The 25,540-nt window shown below is 42.1% G+C and overlaps 1 protein-coding gene across 6 annotated transcripts in view; it reads right to left on the reverse strand.

Moving 5' to 3' along the window:
* The window catches only part of vath (Vacuolar proton pump subunit H), a 101,634-nt gene that overhangs the window by 57,025 nt on the left and 19,069 nt on the right, over nucleotides 1–25,540 (reverse strand). For 5 of the 6 annotated variants that reach the window (NM_001140003.1, XM_045693601.2, XM_045693602.2 and 2 more), the window contains 4 exons: nucleotides 22,724–22,813; nucleotides 14,417–14,530; nucleotides 10,311–10,415; nucleotides 1,361–1,417 (listed from right to left, as the gene is read on the reverse strand). In NM_001140003.1, coding sequence (NP_001133475.1) covers nucleotides 1,361–1,417; nucleotides 10,311–10,415; nucleotides 14,417–14,530; nucleotides 22,724–22,813 — 366 coding nt within the window. The remainder of the gene's footprint in view (nucleotides 1–1,360; nucleotides 1,418–10,310; nucleotides 10,416–14,416; nucleotides 14,531–22,723; nucleotides 22,814–25,540) is intronic. The other variant, XM_045693604.2, reaches the window with a different exon arrangement.

Genomic DNA, 25,540 nt, shown 5'->3' on the forward strand with positions numbered 1-25,540 from the left:
AAAACATTGGTAAAATATTATATTGTCATTCAAAGAATTATAGATTTACATCTCTTGAACGCAACCGGATTGCCAGATTTAAAAATAACCTTACTGGGAAATCACACTTTGCAATACAGACAAAGGGCCATGTTGGAGAGATCGAAAATACTATGTAAATAATCCATTACCTTTGATTCGCTTCATCAGATGTCACTTCCAGGAATCCCAGGTCCATAACAAATGTAGTTTTGTTCGAAAAAGCTCATAATTTATGTCCAAAAAGCTCAGTGTTGTTAGCACATGATCTATGCCAGCCGGACTTCTCGTCATGAACGAGGGGGAAAAAAATATTTACGTTCGTTCAAACGTTGTATAGCATAAATTAGTGCCTTTTTTAACCAGAACATGAATTATATTCAAGGCGGACGTTTGCATTCTCTTTTAAAACGTTTTGGAACGAGAGTACCCAACATGAACTCGCGCGCAAGAGTCTAATCGGCCATCACCGTTCCGTTGTCACAGTATAAGACTCTAAAGACTGGTGACATCTAGTGGAAGCCATAGGAAGTGCTCAACAATTGATAAGCCCCTGTGTGTTTCAATGGCATAGGCTTATTAAAGGTAATTCAACACATCAGGTATCCACTTCCTGTCAGAATTTGTCTCAGGGTTTTGACTGCCATATGAGTTCTGTTATACTTACAGACACCATTCAAACAGTTTTAGAAAATTCAGAGTGTTTTCTATCCAAACATGAACAATAATATGCATATTCTAGCTTCTGAGTTGGTGTAGGAGGCAGTTAAAAATGGGCACATTTTTTTCAAAATTCTCAATACTGCCCCCTAGCCCCAACAGGTTAACGCAGGAAGTAAACCCATCGATGTGTGCTCGTGATTTGTTGATTCAACTCAACTGACATTACAAAAAAATTCCTTCTTTTGCACGAGCAACGGTTATGAGGGTTATTTTATTTTCATGACAGTCCTCATCCACACGGTTATATGGCAATTGTGTTCCAGTCGTTATTTATTAGACTACCCAGCTCCCATGCTGTGTGAATGTAGATATCAGCCAGCAGTATGTCTCAAACACCCCCTACAGACAACTACTCTAACAGATCAGATCAATGAGAGAAGAGAAGCAGCTGTTGTGCAGAACAGACGCGCCCTACCGAGACGCACAGACAGAGCGAGAAGACAACAAAGTGAGAACAGACAGAGAAGTGAATGTCCAGTGACGGTCAGCCCAGAGAAAGCCAGGGTCACGGTCAGCCCAGAGAAAGCCAGGGTGAAACAAACCAAACAGCCATTTGGCAGTACCAGGCCGACCAGCCATGTAGATTAGTGTGTGTTAGGCTGCATCATGTCATACTCACGTCACTGGGGGATATAGTGCCATGCCCTATGGAGTCTGGACCTGTACCATGAAGCTTCTAATGGAGGACAAATGAAAGGAATGAAACTGTAGAATATTGCTTCGAAGAGAAAAGGCATCTCTTCCTGTATTGGAGTACTGTCCTGTATTGGAGCTGTCAAAACAGCTCTCAGAATGGTTACATGATTATTGTGGCTAGTCAGGTTGATATAACAGTTAATTTAAAGTGTTTACTTGCTTTGCAAGAAGAAACATTTCCCTGAAAATCATGTTTACATGGACAGCTGAAATGAGGCTACCTGATGGGACTTTGATAAATACAGAACATCAGTAATCAAAATAAAGGTTCTACCACGTCATTCTGAGTTCAGACACAAAGTTCGTATGTGAAAACAATTTATAAGCTGCATACTTTCAGTTTTTCCTAAATATTTTCACTCCTGCACAAGAGGGAAGCTTGCGCTACCCAGTGCAGGCACAAGATCAAATACACCACAGGAACGATGGATTAAGCTGTTTTACATGTCCTAATCATTCTAAAGATTGTTCAGAAAAACCAGGTGTTTTAATCAGCGGATGCTTACTTTGATGATGACCTTACGCCTATTAAGATAGTCATGTAAACACCTTACTCTGCGTAATGCCATACTCCTTCTGCCAAAACCATAAGACATGCAGAGTAAGGTGTTTACATGACTAATGCCATACTCCGCCAAAACCATTATTAGTGTGCATGTAAACATACTCATTGTTCCTAAATTAATTATTGACTTTGGCATGAAATAAAGCTGTATCTAAAACACTGGTATGTCTCAACGGGTGGTAAATGCTTTGTACAGCTAGTCTGTTTCTAGTCAATAAAATGTCATTAAAAAGGGGAAATCTGCAATTGCAACATCCAGTTTTAGACAAATGAATTATATTTACCTATTGACCCTTGAATAATAACTTGCCTCATGAGCTTGTTTTACTCCTTTGTTTGAAACCATAATCATTGTCAACAAACACTGTATAGTTTGAAAACATGGTTAAAACTTTAAATCAAATCAAAGTTTGTCACATGCGCCGAATACAACAGGTGTAGACCTTACAGTGAAATGCTTACTTACAGGCTCTAACCAACACTGCAAAAAAGGTATTAGGTGAACAATATGTAAGTAAAGAAATAAAAACAGTAAAAAGGCAGTGAAAAATAACAGTAGCGAGGCTACATACAGGCACCGGTTAGTCAGGCTGATTGAGGTAGTATGTACATGTAGACATGGTTAAAGTGACTATGCATATATGATAAACAGAGAGTAGCAGCAGCGTAAAAGAGGGTTGGGGGGGACACACAATGCAAATAGTCCGGGTAGCCATTTGATTACCTGTTCAGGAGTCTTATGGCTTGGGGGTAAAAACTGTGAGAAGCCTTTTTGTCCTAGACTTGGCACTCCGGTACCGCTTGCCATGCGGTAGTAGAGAGAACAGTCTATGACTGGGGTGGCTGGGGTCTTTGACAATTTTTAGGGCCTTCCTCTGACACCGCCTAGTGTAGAGGTCCTGGATGGCAGGAAGCTTGGCCCCAGTGATGTACTGGTCCGTACGCACTACCCTCTGTAGTGCCTTGCGGTCGGAGGCCGAGAAGTTGCCATACCTGGCAGTGATGCAACCGGTCAGGATGCTCTTGATGGTGCAGCTGTAGAACCTTTTGAGGATCTGAGGACCTATGAAAAATCTTTTTAGTTTCATGAGGGGGAATAGGCTTTGTCGTGCCCTCTTCACGACTGTCTTGGTGTGTTTGGAACATTCTAGTTTGTTGGTGATGTGGACACCAAGGAATTTGAAGCTCTCCACTACAGCCCCGTTGATGAGAATGGGGGCGTGCTCGGTCCTCCTTTTCCTGTAGTCCACAATCATCTCCTTAGTCTTGGTTACGTTGAGGGATAGGTTTTTATTTATGCATTCGTGGGAAAACAGGGAGTACAGGAGGGGACTGAGCACGCACACCTGAGGGGCTCCAGTGTTGAGGATCAGCGTGGCGGATGTGTTGTTCCCTACCCTCACCACCTGGGGGCGGCCCTTTAGGAAGTCCAGGATCCAGTTGCAGAGGGAGGTGTTTAGTCCCAGGTTCCTTAGCTTAGTGACAAGCTTTGAGAGTACCATGGTGTTGAACACTGAGCAGTAGTCAATGAATAGCATTCTCACATAGGTGTTCCTTTTGTCCAGGTGGGAAAGGGCAGTGTGGAGTGCAATAGAGATTGCATCATCTGTGGATCTATTTGGGCGGTATGCAAATTGGAGTGGGTCTAGGGTTCCTGGGATAATGGTGTTGATGTGAGCCATGACCAACCTTTCAAAGCACTTCATGGCTACGGACGTCAGTGCTACGAGTCTGTAGTCATTTAGGCAGGCTATCGTGTTCTTGGGCACAGGGACTATGGTGGTCTGCTTGAAACATGTTGGTATTACAGACTCAAATCAGGGACATGTTGAAAATGTGAGTGAAGACACCTGTCAGTTGGTCAGCACATGCCTGGAGCACACGTCCTGGTAATCCATCTGGCTCCGCGGCCTTGTGAATGTTGACCTGTTTAAAGGTCTTACTCACGTCGGCTACGGAGAGCGTGATCACACAGTCGTCCGGAACAGCTGATGCTCTCATGCATGCCTCAGTGTTGCTTGCCTCGAAGCGAGCACAGAAGTGATTTAGCTCATCTGGTAGGCTCATGTCACTGGGCAGCTCGTGGCTGTGCTTCCCTTTGTAGTCTGTAATAGTTTGCAAGCCCTGCCACATAAAACGAGCGTCGGAGCCGATGTAGTATGATTCAATCTTAGCCCTGTATTGACACTTTGCCTGTTTGATGGTTCGTCGGAGGGCATAGCAGGATTTCTTATAAGCTTCCGGGTTAGAGTGCCGCACCTTAAAAGCGGCAGCTCTACCATTTAGCTCAGTGCAAATGTTGTCTGTAATCCATGGCTTCTGGTTGGGGTATGTACGTACAGTCACTGTTCGGGACGACATCCTCGATGCACTTATTGATAAAGCCAGTGACTGATGTGGTGTACTCCTCAATGCCTTCGGAAGAATCCCGGAACATGTTCCAGTCTGTGATAGCAAAACAATCCTGTAGTTTAGCATCTTCATCTGACCACTTTTTTATAGACCGAGTCACTGGTGCTTCCTGCTTTAGTTTATGCTTGTAAGCAGGAGGATAGAATTGTGGTCCAATTTACCAAATTGGTAGGATAGTCGTGATCGTACCTGGTCTAATTTATTGTCCAATGATTGCACGTTGGCGAGTAAAATTGACGGTAACGGCAGCTTTCCCACTCGCCTCCTGCGGATCCTTACGAGGCATCCTGCTCTGTGTCCTCTGTACCTGCGTGTCTTCCTCTTGCAAATAACTGGGATGTCGGCCTTGTCGGGCGTTTGGAGAATGTCCTGTGCGTCCTGCTTGTTGATAAAAAAATCTTTATCTAATCCGAGGTGAGTGATCGCTGTTCAGATGTCCAGAAGCTCTTTTTTGCCGTAAGATACGGTTGCAGAAACCTTTATGTACAAAATAAGTTACAAATAACGTGAAAAAAAACTAAATAGCAGAATTAGTTGGGCCTCCGTAAAACTGCTGCCATTTCTTCCGGCGCCATTTTAGAATGTGCTACCATGGATGATCAGTCCTTGTATCCATAGCTTGGTCTACGAATTTGAGTTATTACATTTCCCCAACTCCATTCCATAACTTTTTAACAAAACAGTGTCGGGCATCACTTTGATATTGTTTGAACAGCAGATTTCCCCTTTAAGCAGCCTTCACCATGCTGTATCGACCAGAACTAACCAAGCGGTAGGCAGCCTTCACCGTGCTGTATCGACCAGAACTAACCTAGCGGTAGGCAGCCTTCACCGTGCTGTATCGACCAGAACTAACCTAGCGGTAGGCAGCCTTCACCGTGCTGTATCGACCAGAACTAACCTAGCGGTAGGCAGCCTTCACCGTGCTGTATCGACCAGAACTAACCTAGCGGTAGGCAGTCTTCACCGTGCTGTATCGACCAGAACTAACCTAGCGGTAGGCAGTCTTCACCATGCTGTATCGACCAGAACTAACCTAGCGGTAGGCAGCCTTCACCGTGCTGTATCGACCAGAACTAACCTAGCGGTAGGCAGCCTTCACCGTGCTGTATCGACCAGAACTAACCTAGCGGTAGGCAGCCTTCACCGTGCTGTATCGACCAGAACTAACCTAGCGGTAGGCAGCCTTCACCATGCTGTATCGACCAGAACTAACCTAGCGGTAGGCAGCCTTCACCATGCTGTATCGACCAGAACTAACCTAGCGGTAGGCAGCCTTCACCATGCTGTATCGACCAGAACTAACCTAGCGGTAGGCAGCCTTCACCATGCTGTATCGACTAGAACTAACCAAGGCAGGCGTTAGATTACAAGCGTTTTGAAGTGTGGTCCTCAGTAGCTCAGTTGGTAGAACATGGCGCTTGCAACCCCAGGATAGTGGGTTCGATTTCCTGGACCAGCCAGACGTAAAAAAGTGTATGCAAGCATGACTAAGTCACTGTGGATAAAAGGGTGTGCTAAAAGACATATCACCAAGTGCAACATTAATAAAGACGGTTATGGGAAACAGCTCGGAGATTTAACCTGTTAGGGCTAGGGGGCAGTATTGACACAGCCGGATAAAAAACATACCCGATTTAATCTGGTTACTACTCCTGCCCAGTAACTAGAATATGCATATAATTATTGGCTTTGGATAGAAAACACCCTAAAGTTTCTAAAACTGTTTGAATGGTGTCTGAGTATAACAGAACTCATATGGCAGGCAAAAACCTGAGAAGATTCCAAACAGGAAGCGCCCTCTCTGACAAGTTGTTGTTCATCTTGGCTCTTTTTATTGAAGACTAAGGATCTTTGCCGTGACGTGACACTTCCTACGGCTCCCATAGGCTCTCAGAACCCGGGAAAAAGCTGAATGATATCGAGGCAGCCTCTGGCTGAAACACATTATCGCGTTTGGATAGTGGCTGGTCAGAGTACTCTCTTTGTACGTATACAGGCTTTCCCGGTCGGAATATTATCTATTTTTTATGAGAAAAATGGCATAAAAATTTATTTTAAACAGCGGTTGACATGCTTCGAAGTACGGTAATGGAATATTTAGAAATGTTTTGTCACGAAATGTGCCATGCTCGTCACCCTTATTTACCCTTTCGGATAGTGTCTTGAACGCACGAACAAAACGCCGCTATTTGGATATAACAATGGATTATTTGGGACCAAACCAACATTTGAAGTAGAAGTCCTGGGAGTGCATTCTGACGAAGAACAGCAAAGGTAATAACATTTTTCTTATAGTAAATCTGACTTTGCTGAGTGCTAAACTTGCTGGGTGTCTAAATAGCTAGCCCTGTGATGCCGGGCAATCTACTGAGAATATTGCAAAATGTGCTTTCACCAAAAAGCTATTTTAAAATCGGACATATCGAGTGCATAGAGGAGTTCTGTATCTATAATTCTTAAAATAATTGTTATGTTTTTTGTGAACGTTTATCGTGAGTAATTTAGTAAATTCACCGGCAGTGTTCGGTGGGAATGCTAGTCACATGCTAATGTAAAAAGCTGGTTTTTGATATAAATATGAACTTGATTGAACAAAACATGCATGCATGCATTTTTGAGGTATTTGAATATCGCGCCACGGGATTACACTGGCTGTTGAGTAGGTGGGACGCAAGCGTCTTCGTTAACGATGCTCCTACGAAGTTTCTAACGATTAACTTAGCCTTTCAGATGCTTTTAGGAAACCGGGCCCTGGACAGTGTGTCGCAATGAAAGCTAGAGAAGGTTACAAAGAAGGTTGGAGTCCCTGTTCCCGAGCTGTAATGTTTACTCAGACAGAGAGGACAAACACTGACAGAAAAATCTAGCTAGATAACCAGTGAATACAGTTCGAAAACATCTAGCTACAGTGGTTTCTCCACTAAAGGTTTTGTGATTATGCTGTGGTACTTAGAGGTAATTTGTGGATTAGTACGGTACCCTGCATCACCACTTCATTGCTCCAGACCACCACAAGGGGGAGTTAGAGCACTGATTATGCTTTTGGGTCCTACTGTGTCTCTGACAATGAATGGGCAACATAAACCTAAATAGAAACTGATAATTGTGCACAATTCAGTATTACTTACTAAAACTGTTACACTAAGGTTTTTATTATTTTATTTTGCTTTTACTGTAGTTGTGTAGCCCACTCCTGACTGGTCACGTTGTACAGCACCTGAGTGGCGCAATGGTCTAAGACACTGCATAGCAGTGCAAGCTGTGTTGCTACAGATGCTGGTTCAATACCTGTGCCGGCCAAAACTTTTTCACGCTCATTTTACGTTATTTGGAAAAAAAATCTGCAGAATATTGTTATTTTGTAAACAAAGTGATTATTAATTTAGAATGATATAAAAGTCCCTTGGATATTCTCACAGATATATTATTAACCCTGGTATTAGCAGGACAATATATGTTGGTCATGGCTCCCAAGTGGAGCACAATGGGATTTCAGTTCTCCAGCTGTATCCACTGAGATAGCACAATGGGATTTCAGTGCTCCAGCTGTATCCACTGAGATAGCACAATGGGATTGCCTTGCAGTTCTCCAGCTGTATCCACTGAAAGCGTGCAAGGTTCAAGGCACGAGGGCAGGGGGTACGGGATGGGCAGCAGAGCCACGCACAGAAGACAGACCTAGCCCATGAGGAAGAGGAGGAGGGTGGGTGGACCCCCACCCCGCCACACTGGGTAGCACCTAGCAACACTTTAAGGGCCATTGCACTAATAATGGCACAGACTAGGGAAACGTTCCCGCTCTTAGTGCCAGTCCACATGTTCAAACTAAAACAATGTAACTAATAATGGCATCTTTATGCTTCGTTAATAAAATAATGATAAAAATACTCTTTCAAAATGCCGATGTTTATTTAGTTATGGATCTATAACAAATTACTATGGGAATAAATGTCACAATTACAGAAATATCCTCCAATCCTCTATATGTAATTATTTGCGGAGAGTCACGTCATAGTCACGTCATAGCTATTTTAGCACCGTTTTGCGCTGCTCTGAGATAAGCATGGGGACTGGTCTTGATAAATCAATTAGATTTTTATTTTGACTGAATCTCCTTTTGGGTATTGGTTAGACTACAATTAGGGTGTAGAAATGTTATGCTCTTAGAGTAACCTTTATTTATCTAGGCAAGTCAGTTAAGAACAAATTCTTATTTACAAGGACAGCCTACTCCTTCCTCCCTGTCGGGGAATTGAACCCCGGTCTCCCGCACGACAAGGGATTCTTTAGCTAAATAGCCCAGTACTGTACTCCTGACCCTTGTACAGCGCAATATTTTCCGTTCCATCCTAACGCAAACCCAGAGTGTTTTTCGTTTTTCTTGTTATAGAAACACCATAATATTAATCAAATTAATCACAAACTCATTGTGGTTACAATAAAGAATGTAAATAAGATGCTGTGTTTATATTTACAGTAATGACGGACAGCTGGCGGCATTTTGAAAACAGGTTTTCAAACACTTGTAGCCGATTAGCAGGACAAAAGACTCTTTATAGCCCGGCTACTATAGTTGTGAACCTTCCTCTACCTGCAAAAAATGACATTGCGATCAAAGAGAACAGACGAAATGGACATGGTTTTCATCAAGCCAGCTTCTTTCTATGGTGCTACCCGTTCCAGGGTTAGGACCACCACGAGAGGACTTTGAAAATGAGCCAGAGCTGAGAGGATCACCAAAAGTAAAGGTTCCAGGGCATTTTCTCAACAAAAAAAATGTATATAGCCTATCAATGTGTAGGCATACTGTGTAATAAAATCGATAATTAAATAAAGGTTAAATAAAAATAATGCTTTATTATCCAAACGTAAAAGCATATACTGTACAGTACTGTATTTTTTCATCAGCATCTTTATGCTTTCTTTAATAAAATAAGGATAAAAATACTCCTTCGATGTTTATTTAGTTATGGAACCATAACAAATTACCATGGGAATAAATATCACTGAATTACAGAAATATTGGAACAAAGCTGTCTAATGAAGGTAAACAAATTGTTGCTCAGTGAAAAATACTCTTTCAAACACACACATGGTCATGTTTTACAGTGCCATTATGGCTATTAGCAGGTAGCTAGACAATAGACATTCCTAGAAAGAAGGTAGGGAGAGAATTCTACCGTCAAATGTATTTCTTAGTTAGGTTGACCGTGATTTAATCCACCAGAAAAGACAAAACAAATAATACAACAAAAATTATTATTATTATTTATCACATCCGACCGTGATGGGAAGTCCCGTAGGGCAGCGCACAGTTGGCCCAGCGTTTCTCTCCCTCTAAAACCAGAAATAAATGTTTTGGCCTTTATTCAGATTACAATCGCTAGAAATAAACCTCCAAAATATAGTTATATATTATCAAGTTGATGGCACAGTCATATAGCCTGGCACCTACATCAAGCTGAGTGACTCACTCATTCATGGCTTTGGATCAAAATAAATAAGTACCAACATTCTGATAGTCTTTAATAAATAAATAAATGTTTGTTATCCTGACCTGGACACCCTGTACAGTACTATAATAGCCCATTATGGGCTATTAGCAGGACAATGTACCTTTACCAACACCTCTGTATTTTGATACTTTGTGGATGGGGCCTCCCGAGTGGCGCAGCTGTCTAAGACACTATTGGTAGGCCTACAGAAAATATATGACGTGACTCTCCACCAATAATTACATATAGAGGATTGGAGGATTCTACATTAAAACCCGGCATGTGTATGTTCGATACCGGCGTGTGTGTGGAAGTTCAGAGGGTTGGAGGGTTATATACCTGGGAGCTGGGTCTGATATACATGTGGTTTTAGTTCAGAGGGTTGGAGGGTTATATACCTGGGAGCTGAGCTGGGTCTTGATCCAGTTGAAGTAGTAGTTGAGGTCACTTCCCTCCATCAGGTCACGACCCCAGGCTGCTAGCTTAGCAATGATCCTGGCCGCCTGGGAGAGAGGAGAGACTACAAGTGAGACCCTAAAGCCAAGCCTGAGCCTGCTCAATATTAAAGTGGAACTGACAGTTTTAGCAACTTCAAATCTTATAAACATTTCATATACACCCCCAGGAACAATTTTATAACTTCTTTTTACATTTTCTGACAAGCGAGCACTTAGATATGGTCATTTTCAGGTTTTCATGAATTCATAGAATGTTTGGGAATGACGTAGAGTAAGGCATTTGTGAAAATTCTACAGCGATATTGAGTGGGAAAGCGTCTGTGCGTTTGGACAATTAATAGACACTGCAGTAAATAAAACCTAATAAAATCATCTGTCTTGTCCAGGACCAGAGTCTACGCAGACTGGTACGCCATAGCCAATCAGAGCTACAGCAGGCCTATATGCAAATAAGCCATTTGCCACACAGGCCTCAAATCATTCACTTTGAACGGACTAGTTAATTTTTTTATTACAGGAAGTAGCAACAGCGTGACTTTAGATCATTAGAACGCATTCACCAAAAGCAAAAAAATACACCTGAATGGATTACTGCAAATAAAAATATGAACTCAGCAAAAAAAGAAATGTCCTCTCACTGTCAAATGCGTTTATTTTCAGCAAACTTAACATGTGTAAATATTTGTATGAACATAACAAGATTCAACAACTGAGACATTAACTGAACAAGTTCCACAGACATGTCACTAACAGAAATTGAATAATGTGTCCCTAAAAGGGGGGGTCAAAATCAAAAGTAACAGTCAGTATCTGGTGTGGCCACCAGCTGCATTAAGTACTGCCGTGCATCTCCTCCTCATGGACTGCACCAGATTTGCCAGTTCTTGCTGTGAGATGTTACCCCACTCTTCCACCAAGGTACCTGCAAGTTCCCAGACATTTCTGGGGGGAATGGCCCTAGCCCTCACCCTCCGATCCAACAGGTCCCAGACGTGCTCAATGGGATTAAGATCCGGGCTCTTCGTTGGCCATGGCAGAACAATGACATTCCTGTCCTGCAAGAAATCACACACAGAACCAGCAGTATGGCTGGTGGCATTGTCATGCTGGAGGGTCATGTCAGGATGAGCCTGTAGGAAGGGTACCACATAAGGAAGGAGGATGTCTTCCCTGTAACGCACAGCGTTGAGATTGCCTGCAATGACAAAAAGCTCAGTCCGATGATGCTGTGACACCACCCCAGACCATGACGCACCCTCCACCTCAATCCAGCTCCAGAGTACAGGCCTCGGTGTAACGCTCATTCCTTCGATGATAACACCCCTCATGAGACAAAACCGCGACTCGTCAGTGAAGAGCACTTTTTGCCAGTCTTGTCTGGTCCAGCGACGGTGGGTTTGTGCCCATAGGCGACGTTGTTGCCGGTGATGTCTGGTGAGGACCTGCCTTACAACAGACCCACAAGCCCTCAGTCCAGCCTCTCTCAGCCTATTGCGGACAGTCTGATCACTGATGGAGGGATTGTGCATTCCTGGTGTAACTCAGGCAGTTGTTGTTGCCATCCTGTACCTGTCCCGCAGGTGTGATGTTCGGATGCACCGATCCTGTGCAGGTGTTGTTACACGTGGTCTGCCACTGCGAGGATGATCAGCTGTCCGTCCTGTCTCCCTGTAGTGTTGTCTTAGGCGTCTCACAGTACGGACATTGCAATTGATTGCCTTGGCCACATCTGCAGTCCTCATGCCTCCTTGCAACATGCCTAAGGCACGTTCACGCAGATGAGCAGGGAACCTTAATTGCCTACCGTCTGTAAGCTGTTAGTGTCTTAACGACCGTTCCACAGGTGCATGTTCATTAATTGTTTATGGTTCATTAAACAAGCATGGGAAACAGTGTTTAAACCCTTTACAATGAAGATCTGTGAAGTTATTTGGATTTTTACGAATTATCTTTGAAAGACAGGGTCCTGAAAACGGAACGTTTTATTTTTTTGCTGAGTTCTGAGCAGAAATGCCTTCTGGAACATGTGAACTTTCATGTGCCTTAATATCAGAATTGTATGCCATCTGTAAATACGAATAAAGCATTTTAATTACGAGCCTAGTTGGCTTAGCCTAGGAAAAAGTGAGGAACCTTCTCACTAGCCATGATTGGCTGAGATAATGGATGGGCTGGACATGCTGAAACGAGTTTCGGATCGGTCTGCCATGTAGCACGCTTTGGTCTATAACATGAGCTGCTCAGTATGTGTAGATAATCCTTGCTACCGCAGCTTTTTTGACAGATATAACGTTAGCCATAGAGAACTGCAAAAGTTTTGCTACTGTTCTCAACAACATTGCTGCACTGAATTTAGCAGACCCTATCGACAAAGATCAGTGGGAAAAAGTTATGGACTACTTTCTGCACACAGTCAGCGTGAACCGGAGTGACTTGACACAACGAGCCAAACAAGCTGCACAAACAAAACGGAAAAGACACAGGACGTCTTAGTTAAAGGGGTTCCAGTCTGGCGTGAAGATTTCATCCATCTATATGAATAAAAGTCTAACTACATTTACAGATAATATTTGTTTCTAATTTTGTCAGTCGTTTTCATTTTAAATTCAAGCATACTGTTAGCTAGCGAACATGATGCGTGTATGATCTGTGTAGTAATATTATTGGTATCTCAGAAATCCATTTGAATTGCTAGTTATAGCCTAAAGTTAGCAAGCTAGCTAGCATTGAACCTAGTTGGTTAGATTTAGCTTCCTACAGATTCATACTACAGCATTTCATGCATGGTGGCTGACTGTGACAATCCATTTGTTTTGCTTGTGCATGGGTTGGGATTATGGTTCATAGTTTAGCTAGCTAGCTACATATCTAAACAAAAAAAGACTCCACTCTGCCACATGATTACATGACCCATCAAGTTAGCCAGGTGTGTCTGGAGGTTACTACGGCCATCTTGTATTTTATGTACATGTCTAGACAATAGTGACCCATCCACTTAGTTAGATGTGGCACATGGCCTCACATGTGAATCCTTAAAGAGATAGATGGGGCTAAGGCTTAAGAGGGTGTGAATGATGCTGAATAGGTGTAGACAAAGAAGAGCTCTCCAGTAGGTGTACAAAAACATTCAAGGGCCATTTTCTCAAAAGTGGGGTTACCTACTTTATCAACTTTCAAAGCAGAATTACATTCCCATTATGGTAGAGAAATTATAAAATTATCTGGCAACAGCTCTGGTAGACATTTCTGCAGTCAGCATGCCAATTTAACGCTCCCTCAAAACTTAAAAACTGTGGCATTGCGTTGCGTAACAAAATGCACAATTTAGAGTGGCTTTTTATTGTCCCCAGCACAAGGTGCACCTGTGTCATTTCTTTTTTTTCTTCTTTTTATTTAACTAGGTAAGTCGGTATAGAACAAATTATTTACAATGACGATCTACCCCAGCCAACGCTGGGCCAATTGCGCGCTGCCCTATGGGACTCTCAATCTCGGCCGGATATGATACAGCCTGGAATAGAGGGTCTGTAGTGACACCTCTTGCACTGAGATGCAGTGCCTTAGACCGCTGTGCCACTCAGGAGCCCATGATGATCATGCTGTTTAATCAGCTTCTTGATATGCCACCCCTGTCAGGTGGATGGATTATCTTGGCAAAAGGAGAAATACTCACTAACAGGGACGTAAACAAATTTGTGCACAACATTTGAGAGAAATAAGCTTTTTGTACAATTTCTAGGATCTTTTATTTCAGCTCATGAAACATGGGATCAACACTTTACATGTTGCGTTTATATTTTTTGTTCAGTATACTTTATACGAAAGGCCATACAAAAATGTAAATGTAATCTTCATGCAAATAACCTTCTGGTCATTCTGAAAACATAAGCAATATGCCTTTGAATAGTCCATCTTTTCCTCCTCTTCAACTTTTCTTAATCTCTCCCTCAGGACACTTCCTTTCACCATTTCCTCCCATATCCCACCTCCCTCCCTCCCTCCCTCGGTGATAGCTGTAGGCTAGTGGGTGGCGTAGTGATACTAACCATGTGGACGGTAAACAGGTCCTGGCGGTTGAGCATGGGAAGAAAGTAGGACCAGGCAGTGCTCTTTGTCTTCTTGGCGTAGTCAAAGAAGATGTTCACCCTCTGGTGGTTCTCCTACAGAAACACAACAGAACCCTGTTTTAACATCTAGTGGTTCTAAAGGAACACAAGAAATCGGTTTTCTCTTCTAGTGCAGGGATATTCAACTCTTAACCTGCGAGGTCCAGAGCCTGCTGGTTTTCTGTTCTACCTGACAATGAATTGCAAACCTGGTGTCCCACTTCTAAATCAGTCCCTGATTAGAGGGGAATAATGAAAAAATGCAGTGGAACTGGTTTCGAAGTCCAGAGTTGAGTTTGAAGTTTCTAGTAGTTCTGAAGGAACAGAAGAGAACCCTGTTTTAACCTCTAGCGGTTCTCATACAGAAACACTAGAACCCGGTTTTAAACTCAGTTTTTCACAATTCCTGACATTTTAATCCTAGTAAAAATGCCCTGTCTTAGGTCAGTTAGGATCACCACTTTATTTTAAGAATGTGAAATGTCAGAATAATAGTCGAGAGAATTATTTATTTCAGCTTTTATTTCTTTCATCACATTACCAGTGGGTCAGAAGTTTACATACACTCAGTATTTGGTAGCATTGCCTTTAAATTGTTTAACTTGGGTCAAACGTTTCGAGTAGCCTTCCACAAGCTTCCCACAATATGTTGGGTGAATTTTGGCACATTCCTCCTGACAGAGCTGGTGTAACGGAGTCAGGTTTGTAGGCCTCCTTGCTCGCACACTCTTTTTCACTTCTGCCCACAAATGTTCTATAGGATTGAGGTCAAGGCTTTGTGATGGCCACTCCAATACCTTGACTTTGTTGTCCTTAAGCCATTTTGACAACTTTGGAAGTATGCTTGGGGTCATTGTCCATTTGGAAGACCCATTTGTGACCAATGTTGCTTCAATATATCTACATAATTGTTCTTCCTCATGAAGTCATCTATTTTGTGAAGTGCACTAGTCCCTCCTGCAGCAAAGCACCCCCACAACATGATGCTGCCACCCCCGTGCTTCATGGTTGAGATGGTGTTCTTCGACTGGCAAGCTTCCCCCTTTTTCCTCCAAACATAACGATGGTCATTATGGCCAAACAGTTCTATTTTTGTTTCATCAGACCAGAGGACATTTCTCCAAAAAGTACGATCTTTGTCCCCATGTGCAGTTGCAAACCGTAGTCTGGCATTTTTTATGGTGTTTTTGGAGCAGTGGCATCTTCCTTGCTGAGCGGCCTTTCAGGTTATGTGGATATAGTTTACGTTTGTACCTGTGTCCTCCATCGTCACAAGGTCCTTCGCTGTTGTTCTGGGATTGATTTGCACTTTTCACACCAAAGTACGTTCATTTCAAGGAGACAGAACACATCTCCTTCCTGAGCGGTCTGACGGCTGCGGGGTCCCATGGTGTTTATACTTGCTTACTATTATTTGTACAGATGAACGTGGTACCTTCAGGCGTTTGGAAATTGCTCCCAAGGATGAACCAGACTTGTGGAGGTCTACCATTTTTTTTCCTGAGATCTTGGCTGATTTCTTTTGATTTTCCCATGATGTCATGTGAAAAGGCACTGAGTTTGAAGGTAGGCATTGAAATTCATCCACAGGTACACCTCCAATTGACTCAAATGATGTCAATTAGCCTATGAGAATCTTCTAAAGCCATGACATACATTTTCTGGACTTTTCCAAGATATTTAAAGGCACAGTCAACTTAGTGTATGTAAACTTCTGACTCACTAGAATTGTGATACAGTGAATTATAAGTGAAGTAATCTGTCTGTAAACAATTGTTGGAAAAATTACTTGTCTCATGCACAAAGTAGATGTCCTAACCGACTTGCCAAAACTATAGTTTGTTAACCTCTATGGGCTATCCGATTTCAAAAAGGCTTTACAATGAAAGCAAAACATTAGATTGTCAGCAGAGTACTGAGCCAGAAATAATCAGACACCCATTTTTCAAGCTAGCATATAATGTCACATAAACCCAAACCACAGCTAAATGTAGCACTAACCTTTGATGATCTTCATCAGATGACAACCCTAGGACATTATGTTATACAATACATGCATGTTTTGTTCAATCAAGTTCATATTTATGTCAAAAACCAGCTTTTTACATTAGCATGTGACTAGCATTCCCACCGAACACTTCCGGTGAATTTACTAAATTACTCACGATAAACGTTCACAAAAAGCATAACAATTATTTTAAGAATTATAGATACAGAACTCCTCTATGCACTCGATATGTCCGATTTTAAAATAGCTTTTCGGTGAAAGCACATTTTGCAATATTCTCAGTAGATAGCCCGGCATCACAGGGCTAGCTATTTAGACACCCAGCAGGTTTAGCACTCATCAAAGTCAGATTTACTATAAGAAAAATGTTATTACCTTTGTTGTCTTCGTCAGAATGCACTCCCAGGACTTCTACTTCAATAAAAAATGTTGGTTTGGTCCAAAATAATCCATCGTTATATCCAAACAGCGGCGTTTTGTTCGTGCGTTCTAGACACTATCCTAAAGGGTAAATAAGGGTGACGAGCATGGCGCAATTCGTGACAAAAGAATTCTAAATATTCCATTACCGTACTTCGAAGCATGTCAACCGCTGTTTAAAATCAATTTTTATGCCATTTTTCTCATAAAAAAGCGATAATATTCCGACCGGGAATCTGCGTTTAGATAAACAGACAAAGGAAAAGAAAGCATTCGGTCGAAGCGGGCATGCGCCTAAACCCATAGTACTCTGAGTGGCCACTTGCCAAAAGCGATAACGTGTTTCAGCCAGAGCCTGCCTCGATATCGTTCAACGTTTTCCCGGGCTCTGAGACCCTATGGAAGACGTAGGAAGTGTCACGTTATTGCACAGATCCTGAGTCTTCAATAAAAAGAGCCAAGATGAAACACTACTTCTCAGACAGGCCACTTCCTGCTTGAAATCTTCTATTATTAGTAGATTTGGATAGAAAACACTCTGAAGTTTCTAAAACTGTTTGAATGATGTCTGTGAGTATAACAGAACTCATATGGCAGGCAAAAACCTGAGAAGAATCCAACCAGGAAGTGGGAAATCTGAGAATTGTAGTTCTTTTGAATCCCTATCGAAACTACAGTGTCTGTGGGGTCACGTTGCACTTCCTAAGGCTTCCATTGGCTGTCAACAGCCTTTAGAAACGTGTTTCATCCTTCTCCTGTTACTGGGCAGAGAATAGGAGCTCAGTCAATGAGTGGACTGCCTGGGACCAGTGAGTTGTTTACTGCGTGGGCACGTTTGGCGCGCCGCTCCTTCTTTTTCCTCTGTAATGAATACGCTATTGTCCGGTTGGAATATTATCGACGTTTTATGTTAAAAAGACCCTAAGGATTGATTGTAAACAACGTTTGACATGTTTCTACGAACGGTAATGGAACTATTTGACTTTTAGTTTCTGGATTTACGCTCACGCGTTATGCCTTTGGATAGTGATCTGAACGCATGAACAAAACGGAGGTATTTGGACATAAATATGGAGTATTTTGAACAAAAAGAAAATTTATTGTGGAAGTAGGAGTCCTAGGAGTGCATTCTGACGAAGATCAGCAAAGGTAAGAGAATATTTATAATACTAATTCTGAGTTTAGTTGACCCCAGAACTTGGCGGGTATCTGTATAGCTTGCTTTGATGGCTGAGCTATGTACTCAGAATATTGAAAAATGTGCTTTCTCCATAAAGCTATTTTAAAATCTGACACAGCGGTTGCATTAAGGAGAAGTATATCTATAATTCTTTAAATAACTGTTGTAAATTTTATCAACGTTTATGATGAGTATTTTTGTAAATTGATGTGATCATTCACTGGAAGTTTTTGTGGGAATACATTTTCTGAACATCATGCGCCAATGTAAAATGTTTTTTTTTATATATAAATATGAACTTTACCGAGCAAAACATGCATGTATTGTGTAACTTGAAGTTCTATGAGTGCCATCTGATGAAGATCAAAGGTTAGTGAATATTTTAGCTGTATTTTAGGTTTTTGTGATGCATGTCCTTGCTTGGAAAATGGCTGTGTGGTTTTTCTTGTGAAGTTTATGTCCTAACATAATCTAATTTTATGCTTTCGCCGTAAATCCTTTTTGAAATCGGACAATGTGGTTAGATTAATGAGAAGTTTATCTTTAAAATGGTGTAAAATAGTTGATTGTTTTAGAAAATGAAATTGAGATTTTTGCTGTTTTGTATTTCGTGCCATGCTATTTCACTGGCTGTTGAATAGTGTGTCCCGCAGGTGGGACGCTAGCGTCCCATGTAGCCCATAGAAGTTAAGCTTTCTGACTTTTTAAGACATGTCTTTGTTCTGGAAAGTTTGCTGTTACTTACAACGTCATGCTAATCACATTAGCGCACGTTAGCTCAACCGTCACGGTATAGGGACACCGATCCTGTAGAGGTTAACTTTTTAAGGCTAGGGGGCAGTATTCAGAAGTTTGGATGACTAAGGTGCCCAAAGTAAACTGCCTGTTACTCAGGCCCAGACGCTAGGATATGCATATGCATGGTAGTATTGGATAGAAAACACTCTAAAATTTCTAAAACTGTTCAAATAATGTCTGTGAGTATAACATAACTGATTTGGCAGGCGAAACCCGAGGACAATCCTCATTGGACTTTTCAATGCTTTTCTATGGGAAAGTCTAATAATTAGGACCCAGATTGCAGTTCCTATGGCTTCCACTAGATGTCAGTCTTTAGAAATTGTTTCATGCTTGTTTTTTGAAAAATGAAGAAGTATTCGTATTCTTTCAAAGTATCCCTCAGAAGGACTCTAGTCTTTTGGCGCGCATGAATGAGTGCGCGCTCCTCGTTCTTTTTCTCCGGTATTGAACACCGTATATTCCGTCTTAAATTTGATCGATTATTTACATATTAGGGTACCTGAGTTTGGATTAGAAACGTTGTTTGAATTGTTTGGACGAACTTTACAGGTAACTTTTTAGACTCCTTTGTAGGCATGTTGGGCGAGTTGGAACAGGTGGATTTCTGAATCAAACGCGCCAAATAAATGGATATTTTTGGGATATAAAAAGGACTTTATCGAACAAAGCGACCATTCATTGTGTAACTGGGACCCTTTGGATTGCAAAATGGTGAAGATCTTCAAAAGGTAAGTGATTTATTTTATCGCTATTTTTGAGTTGTGACATCTGTGCAGGTTATGAATTCATGTTAATGCAGAAAGTGGGCGAGGCGCTGTCCTCAGACGATCAAATGCTATGCTTTCGCCGTAAAGCCTATTGTAAATCGGACAAAGTGGTTCGATTACCAAGATTCTAAGCTAAAGAATGGTGTATAACACTTGTATTTTTATGAATGTTTAATATTACTACTTTTGTTTTTTGAATTTTGCGCTCAGCAATTTCACCGGATGTTGTCGAAGTGGGATGCTAGCGTCCCAATGAGCCGAAAGAAGTTAAATGTATTTGGCTAAGGTGCATGTAAACTTCCAACTTCAACTGTAGATGTGTGAAAGTTAGTGTATAAGCTAATGATCCATCATGTATGACATTCCTGGGAGTGTGTAAACTTAAATGTTTTATTACCGTAGCACTTTTGTATTTTCTCTATAGTTATGTACTTGAAAATGTATCAATTGACCAATTCGGCACATTTGGGCAAACTTAATATAAAATATTGTCCAGTACTGCCATGCTTCACTGGATCAATCTGAAAGTTTACACACACACCACCTAGTGGCCAAAATCAAAATTGCAATATTATATTATGGCCTTTCTCTTGCATTTCAAAGATAATGGAACCAAAAAATGTAAACGCATGTTTTACAAGATCTAATGTGTTATTCTCCTACATTAGTTTCACATTTCCACAAACTTCAAAGTGTTTCCTTTCAAATGGTAACAAGCATATGCTTATCCTTGCTCAGTTCCTGAGCTTTAGGTAGTTAGATTTGGGTATGTCATTTTAGGCGGGGAAAAAAAGGGTCAGATCCTTAAGATGTTAACCTCTAGTGGTTCTACTGTCACGCTGGTATAAAAGATTTTGGAGACAGGAGAGAGAATACACAATAAGTTTTAATTTATTTTACCTTTATTTAACTAGGCAAGTCAGTTAAGAACAAATTCTTATTTACAACTGCCTTGTTCAGAGGCAGAACAACAGAATTTTACCTTGACAGCTGGGGATTGCATCTAGCAACCTTTCGGTTACTGACCCAAAGCTCTAACCACTAGGCTACCTGCTACCCCAAATACAACCAAAACAAACACATATACAAAAACACTGGGCTGTACCCAAACAAAAGAGTGAGGATAAACCTGGTTGAACGACTCGGGACTTTACCCGTAATACACAATATATATAGCACGCAGCATAACAGCTGCACCAACGCATAGGTACTCACACCACCAACGGACATGGGAACAATAATGGACAGCCCAATGGAAACCAAAGGGCACACTTATACAAGTACTAATCAGTGGGAATAGGGGACAGGTGTGCGTAATGAAAGTTCCGGAGGGATCCGTGACACCTACATTGAAATCCCCAGACAAAAGTCAATAAGTGAACTTAACTAACAGTAATAACTGTCCAGAGAGATTCAGGGAGGAAGAACAGTAAAAGTTAATAAGTGAAATTATAGAAGGTTATATGCTAATGTTGAGTACCAGACAAAAGTTTGGACACACTTACTCATTGAAGGGTTTTTCTTTATTTGTAGTATTTTCTACATTGTAGAATAGTGAAGACATCAAAACTATGAAATAACACAAATGGAATCATGTAGTAACCAAAAAAGTGTTTAACAATTCAAAACATTTGAGATTCTTCAAAGTAGCCACCCTTTGCCTTCATGACAGTTTTGCACATGCTTGGCATTCTCTCAACCAGCTTCATGAGGTACTCACCTGGAATGCATTTCAATTATCAGGTGTGCCTTGTTAAAAGTTGATTTGTGAAATGTCTTTCCTTCTTAATGCGTTTCAGCCAATCAGTCGTGTTGTGACAAGGTAGGGGTGGTATACAGAAGACAGCCCTATTTGATAAAAGACTAAGTCCATATTACAGCAAAAACAACTCAAATATTCAAAGAGAAACTTTAAGACATGAAGGTCATTCAATGCGGAACATTTCAAGAACTTTGAACGTTTCTTCAAGTGCAGTCGCAAAAACTATGATGAAACTGGCTCTCATGAGGACCGACACAGGAAAGGAAGACCCAGAGTTACCTCTGCTGCAGAGGATAAATTCATTAGAGTTAACTGCCTCAAATATGCTTCACCGTTCAAGTAACAGACACATCAACATCAACTGTTCAGAGGAGACTGCGTAAATCAGGCCTTCATGGTCGAATTCCCGCAAAGAAACCACTACTAAAGGACACCAATAAGAAGACTTGTTTGGGCCAAGAAAAACGAGCAATGGACATTAGAGCGGTGGAAATCTGTCCCTTGGTCTGACGAGTCCAAATTTGAGATTTTTGGTTCCAACCGCCGTGTCTTTGTGAGACGCAGAGTAGATGAACGGATGATCTCCACATGTGTGGTTCCCACCGTGAAGCATGGAGGAGGATGAGGTGTGATGGTGCTTTGCTGGTGACACTGTCAGTGATTTATTTAGAATTCAAGGCACACGTAACCAGCATGGTTACCACAGCAGTCTGCAGCGATACGCCATCCCATCTGGTATGAGCTTATTGGGATCATCATTTGTTTTTCAACAGGACAATGACCCAACAAACCTCCAGGCTGTGTAAGGGCTATTTGACCAAGAAGGAGAGTGATGGAGTGGTGCATCAGATGACCTGGCCTCCACAATCACCTGATCTCAACCCAACTGAGATGGTTTGGGATGAGTTACACTGCGGAGTAAAGGAAAAGCAGCCAACAAGTGCTCAGCATATGTGGGAACTCCTTCAAGACTGTTGGAAAAGCATTCCTCATGAAGCTGGTTAAGAGAATGCCAAGAGTGTGCAAGCTGTCATCAAGGCAAAGGGTGGCTACTTTTAGAACTTCAAATCTTAAATATATTTGGATTTCTTTCACACTTTTTTGGTTACTGAATGATTCCATATGTGTTATTTCATAGTTTTGATGTCTTCACTATTATTCTACAATGTAGAAAATACTAAAAAGAAAGAAAAACCCTTGAATGAGTAGGTGTGTCCAAACCTTTGACTGGTACTGTATATTTGCATCTCATTTGTCCAAATGTAAGCGTGTATAAGTGTGTGCATGTGTGTCTGTAAGCAGGTGTTACCTGCAGGGTATCATCAATTAGGGTGAGGATGTACTGGACAGTCTGCTCCTTAGAGATGTGAGCCATCAGGTTCAGGAACGTCCTGGCACACTGGAGATGGAAGATAATATACCCATTACTATGACATCCTGAAGACAAACTGATCTGAAAATCATCTTGGAGGAAACAGTGAGCTCCAACAGTATTCGGATAGTGAGAGATTTTTTGTTGTTTTGGCTCTGTACTCCAGCACCTTGATACACCCATGCTAACCTCTCACCATTACAACAGAGGAGGTTAGCATTTTATATCATACCCCCAAGACATGCTAACCTCTCACCATTACAATAACAGGGGAGGTTAGCATTTTATATCATACCCCCAAGACATGCTAACCTCTCACCATTTGCACATTAAGAAGTTTCCACCGCCATTTCTCGCATTATTCATTTTACAGACACAAAAAGATCCCACCATGTTGAACGAACAAATTCTTTGTCAGCATTAATACAATTGTACCGAAACGTCTGTTTCCATCACAGCTGCCATGATTTTAAATATGGTATGACTTCACTCACATAACAACTGTTCACTGTGAAGTGGTTATTGACTCGATGTTGTGTATATACTTTTGGCAGAATTCAGTTTTTCCTCCAGGTTTTCTGCAATGTTGCAAACTAGCAACAACAACTCTGCAAAATGTGTCCTACGCAGGGCCGCCCCGCCCATTAGGAAGGATAACGCAGCCGCATAGGGCGGCAGATTGAGCAGAAGCTAAACTGACAAAGACGCACCTCCGACCACACATAACACCTCATATAATTCTATCCCAAAAACAATAAACTTCTCACCCAGTAGCATATGGACTATTAAGTTGAGCACTGATGCCACCCCATGATAAGCAGTGCCCACTTTGCCAAAGGCCTCAAAATATGTATCTTGTATCCTCTCCATGGTGCTGTTGGAGAGACGCATCACTGTGGCGCTCCACCAATGCTCGGTCAAAGTAGTCTAAAGTAATTAATGCAGCCTATAGAGTACCACAGAATGATTCATAATACCCATAAAACCTAGCGGTCAAACTTCTTGCCACAGCTCACATTGATGTGCCATCCTGGATGAGCTGCACTACCTGAGCCACTTGTGTGGGTTGTAGACTCTGTCTCATGCTACCACTAGAGTGAAAGCACCGCCAGCATTCAAGTGACCAAAACATCAGCCAGGAAGCATAGGAACTGAGAAGTGGTCTGTGGTCCCCACCTGCAGAACCACTCCTTTATTGTGGGTGTCTTGCTAATTGCCTATAATTTCCACCTGTTGTCTATTCCATTTGCACAACAGCATGTGAAATTTATTGTCAATCGGTGTTTCTTCCTAAGTGGACAGTTTGATTTCACAGAAGTGTGATTGACTTGGAGTTACATTGTGTTGTTTAAGTGTTCCCTTTATTTTTTTGAGACTGCACTCGTGAAGGTGGTAAACTACCATTTAATGGCATCAGACCAAGGTTCTGCATCTGTCCTCGTGCTCCTAGACCTTAGTGCTGCTTTTGATACCATCAATCACCAAACTGTGAAGGAACTCGGCGTTACTCTGGACCCTGATCTCTCTTTTGACGAACATATCAAGACTGTTTCTAGGAAAACTTTTTCCCCATCTACATAACATTGCAAAAACCTGAAACTTTCTGTCCAAAAATAATGCATAAAAATTCATCCATGCTTTTAGGTTAGACGACTGCAATGCTCTACTTTCCGGCTACCCAGATAAAGCACTAAATAAATTTCAGTTAGTGCTAAACACGGCTGCTAGAATCTTGACTAGAACCCCAAAATGTGATCATATTACTCCAGTGCTAGCCTCTCTACACTGGCTTCCTGTTAAGGCTAATTTCAAGGTTTTACTGCTAACCTACAAAGCATTACATGAACTTGCTCCTACCCATATGGTCTTGCCGTACATACCTACACGTACGCTACAGTCACAAGACGCAGGCCTCCTAACTGTCCGTAGAATTTCTAAGCAAACAGCTGGAGGCTGGACTTTCTCCTATAGCGCTCCATTTTTATGGAATGGTCTGGCTATCCATGTGAGAGACGCAGACTCGGTCTCAACCTTGAAGTCTTTATTGAAGACTCATCTCTTCAGCAGCGCCATGACTCAGTGTAGTCAGGCCCAGGGGTGCGAAGGTGAACGGCAAGGCACTGAAGCCGGTTCCCCTCTCTCCACTGGGATTCTCTGCCTCTGACCCTATTTCGGGGGCTGAGTCACTGGCTTACTGGTGCTCTTCCATGCTGTCTCTAGGAGGGGTGCATCACTTGAGTGGGTTGAGTCACTGACGTAATCAACCTGTCCGGGTTTGGCGCCCCCTCGGGTTCGTGCCATGAAGGAGATCTTTGCGGGCTATACTCAGCCTTGTCTCAGGGTAGTAAATTGGTGGTTGAAGATATCCCTCTAGTGGTGTGGGGGCTGTGCTTTGGCAAAGTGGGTGGGGTTTTATCCTGCCATGTTTGCCCTGTCCGGGTGTAAAGTTGGACGGGGCCACAGTGTCTCCCGACCCCTCCTGTCTCAGACTCCAGTAATTATGCTGCAGTAGTTTGTGTCGGGGGGCTAGGGTCAGTTTGTTATAGCTGGAGTATTTCACCGGTCTTATCCGGTGTCCTGTGTGAATTTAAGTATGCCCTTTCTATCGGAGGACCTGAGCCCTAGGACCATGCCTCAGGACTACCTGGCCTGATGCATCCTTGCTGTCCCCTGTCCATGCTCCTGTTCCAGTTTCAACTGTTCTGCCTGCGGCTATGGAACCCTGACCTGTTCACCGGACGTGCTACCTTGTCC

Source organism: Salmo salar, chromosome 14 (genome assembly GCF_965601325.2).
Source record: "Salmo salar chromosome 14, fSalSal1, whole genome shotgun sequence".
NCBI classification, from domain to species: Eukaryota; Metazoa; Chordata; class Actinopteri; order Salmoniformes; family Salmonidae; genus Salmo; species Salmo salar.